General features: G+C 51.8%; 1 protein-coding gene across 1 annotated transcript in view; it reads right to left on the bottom strand.

The window, feature by feature from the left end:
* Positions 1–7,578, bottom strand: part of LOC136954576 (teneurin-2-like) — a 27,996-nt gene extending 20,418 nt beyond the window's left edge. Inside the window, 1 exon segment of the mRNA XM_067248200.1 lies at positions 7,362–7,578. Coding sequence (XP_067104301.1) covers positions 7,362–7,578 — 217 coding nt within the window.
* Positions 7,579–9,103: the final 1,525 nt, after the last annotated feature.

Genomic DNA, 9,103 nt, shown 5'->3' with positions numbered 1-9,103 from the left:
CCAATAATGAAACGGAAGCCAGTTTGCGAGACAATGTTTATGAGCGCCTGGTTTGACGTCGATGATGACAGAGGCTTGACAGGAGGATGAGGGATGAAGGAAGGGAAGGATGGAGGAACGGGGCGAGGTGAGGAAGGAGAGCGAGCCACACTTAACAGAATGTGACAGGCGCAAAATGACAGGGTTTGGCCCGGTGCAAAACACACACACACACACTCGCAACCCCCGAGACAGCGGCGCAGGTACAGGCGCAAGAGGCAATTTAATCTGTTCCACCGAACGCAAATCAATGGCTCTGTCTCGGCGTCCCCATTTGCACGCCTCTCCCTTCTGCCAATCAGAGAGGAGACGGGAGCGTTCTCCTGCGGGGACGGGACAAAGTCATCTCAGACGGAGAATGTTGGCTGCCTCTGCAGCAGCTGGCCACAGGAGCGGGGGCTATTAGACACATTAACCCCAGGGAGGCTGGGCCCGTCCTTAGTAACTACCAAGGAGGGGACACTGTGTGCGGTCTCTCTGTCCCTCTCTCTCTCTCTCTCTCTCTTTCTGTCTCTCCATCTCTGTTCTGTCCCTCTCTCTCTCTCTCTTTCTGTCTCTCCATCTCTGTTCTGTCCCTCTCTCTCGCTATCTTTCTGTCTCTCCATCTATGTTCTGTCCCCCTCACTCTCTCTGTCTCTCTCTCTCTCTCTCTCTCTCTCTCTCTTTCTGTTTCCATCTCTGTTCTGTCCCTCTCTCTCTCTCTCTCTCTCTCTCTCTCTCTCTCTCTCTCTCTCTCTCTCTCTCTCTCTCTCTCTCTTCTGTCTCTCCATCTATGTCCCTCTCTGTTTGTCTTGATCTCCCCTCTGTTCAATTCAATTCCAAAGGCTGTGTTGGCATGAAAGAGCAAACGTTCACATCGCCAAAGCAATGGTGGAATTACAGAAATGATGTATCTCTGTCTCTCTCCCTTTGACGCTCTCTCTCTGTCAATCGGTCTGGGCTCCTTCTCCTCTCTCTGATTCTCTCTCGTTTCCAGGAATGATCCTGTCCCCGGGCTTCCTGGGTGCCAGACTTTGTACATTGCTGGAATGTCTGGTATCCCCTCGGCCAGTGTGCCGTTAGCTGTGAGGGAGGACAGGAACGGAGCCTATTCTGGGAATCCAAGGTGTGGAAACGAAAGGAGCGTGAGATGGAGAATGAGGATGTGAGCGGTTGTGTGAGGGAGGGAGGGAGGGAGGGAGGGAGGGAGGAGGGAGGGAGGGGGGAGGGAGGGAGGGAGGGAGGGAGGAGGGAGGGAGGGAGGGAGGGGAGGGAGGGGGAGGGAGGGAGGGAGGGAGGGAGGGAGGGAGGGAGGGAGGGAGGGAGGGAGGGGGGGGGGGGAGGGAGGGGGTGGCAACTGACAGATTAGAGCGCTAGCTGACAGATGCCTGGTGATGGAAGTTGATCAGCCTGTTGTCCAGAGGGTCAGCACAGCTCCCACTCTCCCTCCCTTATCCGTCTTCATCCCTCCCTCTCTCCCTCACTCCCCTGTCCTCTCCCTCTCTCCCCTCACTCCCCTGTCCTCTCCCTCTCTCCCTCACTCCCCTGTCCTCTCCCTCTCTCCCTCACTCCCCTGTCCTGTCCCTCTCTCCCTCACTCCCCCCGTCCTCTCCCTCTCTCCCTCACTCCCCTGTCCTCTCCCTCTCTCCCTCACTCCCCTGTCCTCTCCCTCTCTCCCTCACTCCCCTGTCCTGTCCCTCTCTCCCTCACTCCCCTGTCCTCTCCCTCTCTCCCTCACTCCCCTGTCCTGTCCCTCTCTCCCTCATTCCCCCTGTCCTCTCCCTCTCTCCCTCACTCCCCTGTCCTCTCCCTCTCTCCCTCACTCCCCTGTCCTGTCCCTCTCTCCCTCACTCCCCTGTCCTCTCCCTCCCTCACTCCCCTGTCCCTCTTCATCCCTCCCTCTCTCTCACCTGTCCCTGGAGTCTTGACTGTGACACAGAGCCAAGGAGAGCTGACAAAAGTATTTTTCCCTTCCTCCAAGCATATGCACCACACACACACACACACACACACACACAGACAGACAGACACACAAACACACAGGCATGCACACATAAACACACACACATGCACATACACGTAACTGCCGACGTCCCTATCAATCAACATAAGGGATGTATTCCCAACCCGCTAATTAAATTAACGAAATTGAAATGAATGAAAACGTTCTTCATCACTTTGTGCTTGAACATATTTGAAGTGCCCGGCCCATATCCCCGAGGATCAGATGGTTTACACCCACCTCCGACAGTTCTTCAGTCTGATTGTTTCAAGACCCCCTCCCACCACCACCCCACCTCCCTGACCCCCCACAGACAGAGCTGGGGGGGGGGGGGGGGTTCAGACTACCGTCCCGGCGAGCGTGCTGGGAGGCACCTTAATTGCGTCCATGATGATGATCCCCCCCCCCACCCCCGGCCACCCCCCTTTCTCTCTCTATCTCATATTTATAGATGTGTCCACTTTTCATTAGGGTCTTCATCACCAAGGTATAAATAATAAGAGTAAATGTGCCGGCCCAGCCCGACACACTCCATAACATTGCCAAGCGCTAGTTATCCGTCTTGTCCTGGATGGGGGAGGTGGTGGGGGGGGGGGATTGGTCCAGGCCTGGCTGGAGGTGTGTGTTTGTGTGTGTGTGTGGGGGGGGGGGGGGGGGGGGGGGGGTTGGACGGGGGCTCTGATCAGACATTACCTGGCTGAGTTATGTCTATTAGCTTCCTCCGGCCCCTCCCCTGTCATCTGGCCCCCCGCGCGACGCGGACCAACACATTAACTTTTTAAGACTTTATTGCATCTTCTTTAACCAACACATCCCATCAATCTGCTTAATGGCCGCCTCGACCCCTCTCGTCCTGTTTCATAAAACGGAGATATGAAGGAAGCCCATTAAAGAGGCCATTGTGGCGAGCCAGGGGATAAATCTGCAGCTGCTATTAGACGGATTGGCCGAGAGAAGGCGGGTTCGCCACATGCATTCATCTCCCCTGTTTGTTTTAGCGGAGGTCTTCATACCTCTGTTTTAATGCCCCGAGGAGTCCAAACTGGCCATTTATGCTGCGAAATGATGGATAAAGGGAGAGAGAGATGGATGAGAGAGAGAAAGTGGGCAGAAAGAGCTGTAATTGGGGCTACTCTGAATATGCAGACGCACATTTCGTGTTTACCTCGAAGTTCTGAGTATGCAAACTCTGGAAATGGCCACATTTTATTGACCACAGCAATGGAAAATCAAGATTCAGTCTAGCTAACTCTAGATATACACACACACACACACCCTCTATCAAATAGTGGATAGCTCCATAGAGACCCCAGAAGCAGGAGTCATTGAAAGAGAAGTAGAGTTGACCCCTATGCACACCTTTCCTGCCTGATCTGTTCCGTACAGACCAAGGTATGGAGGAAGGCTGCATCTGCATGCACCACCACTCACCTCTCAAAGACAGGTTTCTATTGGGGCAAAGGGCGAACACACAGTGTGAAGTGTGCTCGCGCGTGTGTGTGTGTGTGTGTCGGAACACTGTTAAATTATGGAACTGGCCCAGCGATGTGAGTTGATTCTGTGATTCCATATTCTGAAGACGTTTCGACAGACCTCAAACCCTGCAGTTTTCCTGTTTGTCTGCTTGCAACTCCTTTTATTTCACACTTACTTTCTCGCGTTTTTTTATTTATTTATTGCCTTCTGGAGTCACGGTGAAACAAGAGAATGCTGATTTTATTCTTCTCTCTTTTTTTCTTTGCAGCAAAAACAGATTTTCAGCTGAGAGGGCAAATGCTGCTTAAAACTGGATGCCACGTATACGTTTTACTTCAGTCCAAACACGCCAGTTCTTGTTACAGCGATACTTTGATTAACAAACTTAAGTTTAACCAAAGAGAAGCGTTTGCGCTGTTTGTGATAGGGGCTACAGAGCCTATTCTCAATCTTAACATCTAACACGATTTCTCTCTGTCCTTGAACAGTTTAGCCTCAACTGGAGTCGCCAGAGGAATTAATTTGAGATATTACCAAACAGCAGGGTACACAGACTCCCCCGGCGTGGCAACACAAAATCTCTCATCCCCGCTAAAAGATTGAACGGGGATTTAAAACGAGCGCGTGTAATTCAATCTTGATGTGAGAGCGGCCACAGAGAAAGTTTCGACGACACATTCTGACCTCAAGAGGAGGAATCTGAAACAAAAGGACGAAGCGAACCCTCCTACTTCAGAGAACACACACACACACACGCAGACACACTCGCAGGAGATAAAAGGGAATCTGTGGAGATAATGCAAGCCTAATCAGCATATCAAAGCTTAAGACATCTCCACTTCACAGCATGTCCAGTGTCATGATGACAGCTGACGTGTTTGTGCTTCCACTCGAAAACCAACAGGTGGTTCGGACTCAAGGGTGCACACACACAAACACACACACACTCTCTCTCTCTCTCTCGCTCACTTTCTCGCACACACACACCACACACACACGGATGGGCCCTGTGTAAGGTACCAGTGGACGTAGAGCCTTACTATTTGATCAGGGTGAGTTGTTGGCATGCTTTGCTTACACTGGAGGCTTCCGGTCTGCATGGCACACCTAACACAGGCCCTCCAACCCTGGTACAGGACACAAGCACCTAGCATTTACAAACACAGCATTAGCCAGACCAGACCTGGTGAGGGCAGGCCAAACAATCAATATGTAATCTGAGCACCGCTTGCAGGGAACATTGGATTGATTGATTTAGACCTTTTGCTTGACAGTTCCTGCCGTAAAAGTCTTGCCCATTCTCCAAAAAACTAATAAAAGTGAGAAATCCCTCCATCTCCATCTCTGCCCTTTCTCTCTCTCTCTCTCTCGCTCTCTCTTTCTAAATACGAGTTAAATCCTCCTCATATGTCTGGCTCTGGGCCCGCTCTTGTCTGCTCCCAGCATGCTTTGCTCTGAGGCTTGGGAGCTTTATCTCCAGGAGTGAGGGAACCATACCCAGGGGGGTGATATCAGCGTATCGATTAGCACACAAACGTATGCAGGTACACATGCACACACACATCCACGCACACACACTCCAACCCAGAGGCACGCGACTGCCCATATTAAGATATGTGCCCACTGGTTTTTCTCCACCAACCCATCCATCCCTCGTTCTCCTCTGTCTCTCTCTCTCTCTCTCCCTCTCTCTCTCCCTCTCTCTCTCTCTCCCTCTCTCTCTCTCTCTCTCTCTCTCTCTCCTCCCCACAACTCCTCATCCCTCTCTTCATCTTCCCTGTTTGCTCTCTGGACGAACCGGCCCACCTATGCTGTACAGTGTGTGACTAGTCCATAATGGTAAATGTTAAGTGGAACTGTAGATGCACAGACACACACACACACACACACTCTTTCTCAAACACGCACGCTCACACCCCCAGACACAACGTATGCCATTTATATGAGGAGATGCTGGAGCAAAGCATCCCTATCAGGGATGAGTCAACACTCTGTCTGTGGAAGACATTTGTGCAGCCACACTATTTTACTACCCAGCGACAAGGTGCAATAATGCGCATTTGGCGAGGTTAAAGAATGACAGGAATCCTGGAGGAAATGACAATCTCCTTCATTCACCTACCCCCCCACCCCCTCCCACATCAATCCATCAAACTACCGCAACACAGCCAAGCCGCAAGCAGACAAAACCTCGATTAGAAATGTATTTTCCCTGTCTCCTGTCTAAATTCAGGTCTGGGAGGGCAATCACAAATGGGTGTAAATAGATGTCTCTTCCAGCGGGGGGAACATAGCTGGCCCTCGCCCGGTCTCAGCTGTCTCCGCTGCAGAGAACTCGTCACACGTGGAGCGAGGAGTCATTTTCTCTGCTGTCACATTCTCTCAGCGAGCCCTCTCACAGAGACTGAACCCATCAATGTTGGACACTGATCAGCCCCAAAGTGTGTGTGTGTGTGCGTGTGTGGTTGACTGTGTGTGCTTGTGTGTGTCTTTGTGTGTGTGTGTGTGGTTGACATATAGTGCTCTTGGGCATGTTTGTAAACCTAAAAGAGCGTGGTCGACGCAAATAAAACACATTTCTTACCATACCACCGATGCTACAGCATACACTGCTGGCAATTCTCTGAAAGGGTTTTCAGTTCCAAGTGGGCAGAGGGTTCTAGAAGCACGGCTCTAACAGGTGACCTTGCTTCTTTTAGACACGCCCAATGACCGATTCTGTCATCTGAAGTCTGGATTTATGTGTGCGTGTCCGCAGTGGTACAGAACGCAGGCAGGCTATGACAGAGGTTAGTGCTGCATTAGTGACTGTCAGTAAATGGACAGGGAGGACCAGACATAAGGCTGCCCTGTCACACACACACACACACTCACACACACTTTCACACACACTCCGGGGTGTGTTCTGTCACAGATCAGAGGCAACAGGGCGTGACACACATGGAGGGCCGTGTCGGGAGCAGGAGGAAGTGTCTCTTCTGTCCAGCAGAGTGTGTGTGTATGTGTGTGTGTGTGTGGATGACACGGTTGTCTGTGTCCATTTGCACCACAGGAGTAGGAAACTGTCAGAGGCAGGACAGCCCTAAAGAAGGTTTGCCCTTGTAAGATGCTGGACATTCACTTTTTGACACAGTTCTGCTGTCTTCATTTACTTGGCTCGAAACAAGTATTCAAATAACCCGACAGCAGAGATGGTTCTGGGTGGGGGGGTTGGGTATGGTAGGATGGATGTTGCATTATCAAATCTGGTACTTTTACCTGGTACTTGATTCAATTTTTGTCACCACCTCTGTTGTGGTTCCAAGTGAGGGTTCCACGTGAGCTGAGGAGATGAGAAAACACTGCAGACAACTGATTGGTCAGAGAGAACCAAGAACACATACACAATAAGCACACAGTTTTAAAATCCCATGAGGTAACTGAATGAAAAGTTGTATGCAAACTCTCAGAGAGAGAAAAAGAAAAACGAAAACATTGACTCCAGCCATATTCAGTTCTTAAAAACTCACCATCAATGTTATAGGTTCTATCACACCCACAGTCTCAAATATGTGTTTTCTTTTTAGATCGTTCCCCCAAAGGGCCAGCTGTACCATCCATTAGCCATAACCATTATTTCTAGTCATGATGAATAATATTAAATATCATCCAGCTTCATCGTTATTCCCCCTTCTAGCCCTTGCTAGTGTACAGACCCAGAAGACTGTGTTCTGCTAACGATGAGAGCCGTCATGTCAGCAGGGAGAGCTCCTCAGCGCCTTTTATCTCCTCAGACGGAGCAGAGGCGGAAGAAGAGGAGGACGGAGGAAAGGAAAGGAGGAGAGGAGACGGCGTTACGCAACCCTACTTTGGGGACCTGGCCGACTTTCCGCTCGACTTCTGTCGGCCTCGCCTGCGTCTCGCCGGCTGCCAGGCCCCTGCCATTTGAAGCTCGCGTTTGAAGCGGCCGTGTGACCTGGGCGAGGGCCGAAGGAGGAGGAGGGAGGGCAGTCTGTTTGTTCAGACAGCTGCTTCTCTCCGTTCCCCAAAGGAGGCGCTTTCAAAGCCGGGCGGCGGAGCGACACAACCCGCTGGTTCCGCATTTAACACCCGCTCACATGACGGCGCCAGGGCGCCTGGCTGCTTTCTTCCTCGTCGTCTTTTCATCCCGGGCCTCGCCGTCCTCCTTTCCTTCATTAGACCGGTCTGGAGGACAACCCGCAAGCCCCTTTTCTTGTCGTCGTCGTCCGCAAACCTTCTCCTCTGGAAGGAGTTGGCCGTGCCTCTGAAGACAGCCTAACTGCTGAGGGTTTGACTCGAGCTACTAGGCTTCACTCGGTTCGTGTTTAAGTGGGTCCGGTCTGGATGTTACCATCGAGGCCAATGTGCTCGACCCATGAGCTCTTTCAGGGATCAAATGTGATACTGACACTGTCACTACATCGAGGGAAACAATTGTATAAGGGGCTGGGGCAGCAGGAACGATAAGGAACGTGGTTCCCCACCCCCGCACACACATAATCCCTGCACTACCTCTAGTGAACCACTAGTGGTCACCAACAGCTCTTGGGTGCAAGCCTCCCAGTAACTCACCAACAGCCTGATCCATGTGAGTCATCCTCATCCAGGCAACAGATGGCTTCTGCTGCACTGTGGGTCATCCCTGTCTACCTGGAGCCTTGTGGGTCAACAGTACTGATGCACCAGCAGGTGACAGGCGACCCTGCTTACCTCGTCTGAACACCCCCCCCCCCCCCCTCCTATCCCCCAGGCCCTCCTGCTCCTCCGTTCCACAGCCAGCTCTCCCTCGGTGTCACTCAGAGCAGATCAACACGCTTACGGAGTCAGGGTATTAATGACAGGAACTTAGTGTCTTTTCCGCTGATGCAGGGAGAGAAGGGGGGCCGAGGCACGATGGTATAAAGGACCGGGAGACTCGTCCGGGCATGTCCACTCTCTCACCCCTCCAGCTCCTGACTGCTCTGCTGCTCCTGACGGCTGGACACAGGACTCCTCCGCAGGTAAGAGAGGCTTTTCCCATGACTCACCTCACCGACTCCGCCGCCAGGTGGAAGGTGTACCTCTAGCAAGGACTGGAGTGGAGGGCCGTGACAGATCGTTCACCCTCAGCTCAGCCCCCGCCTGCAGAAAACCAGGGTCAAGTTCCTCCCTGAGGTAAACATGGTGGAGATATCCAGAGCAGATCACACATCTGCGCTGGAGCTCGACGTCCTTTTAATTGAAAGGACATGAGTCAGATACAATCGGGTCGGTCCTGTCTTTCTAAGACCTTGTTTTCTGCAAGTTCTTCATCCCGGACTTTGATTTTTAATGAATTATTCTGTTTGCTTACTTCAAAGGGCTGGTTGGGCTTTAGTGGCGTAGCTTTGTGCCTCGGTCTTATCTTTATTGTGTGATGCTCTTTTTAGTTTCTAATTACATACCGGATTGAGATCGCTGTCAGAAACGGACGGTCTTTACACTTCAAAAACTAGCCCCAAGAACTCCATTCATGCCTTGTTCCTTTGGACTTCAGCAAGGTTCACATCCTTCCTATAAATCATGCATCTTCCTCGTTCCCCTCTTTCGCTCCCTCCTCCCCTCCCCTCCCCAGCCCCCTCCCCTCCG

Source organism: Osmerus mordax, chromosome 12, assembly GCF_038355195.1.
Source record: "Osmerus mordax isolate fOsmMor3 chromosome 12, fOsmMor3.pri, whole genome shotgun sequence".
NCBI classification, from domain to species: domain Eukaryota; kingdom Metazoa; phylum Chordata; class Actinopteri; order Osmeriformes; family Osmeridae; genus Osmerus; species Osmerus mordax.
Note: the sequence above shows the minus strand (reverse complement) of the source record. Positions and strands in the feature narration are given on the sequence as shown.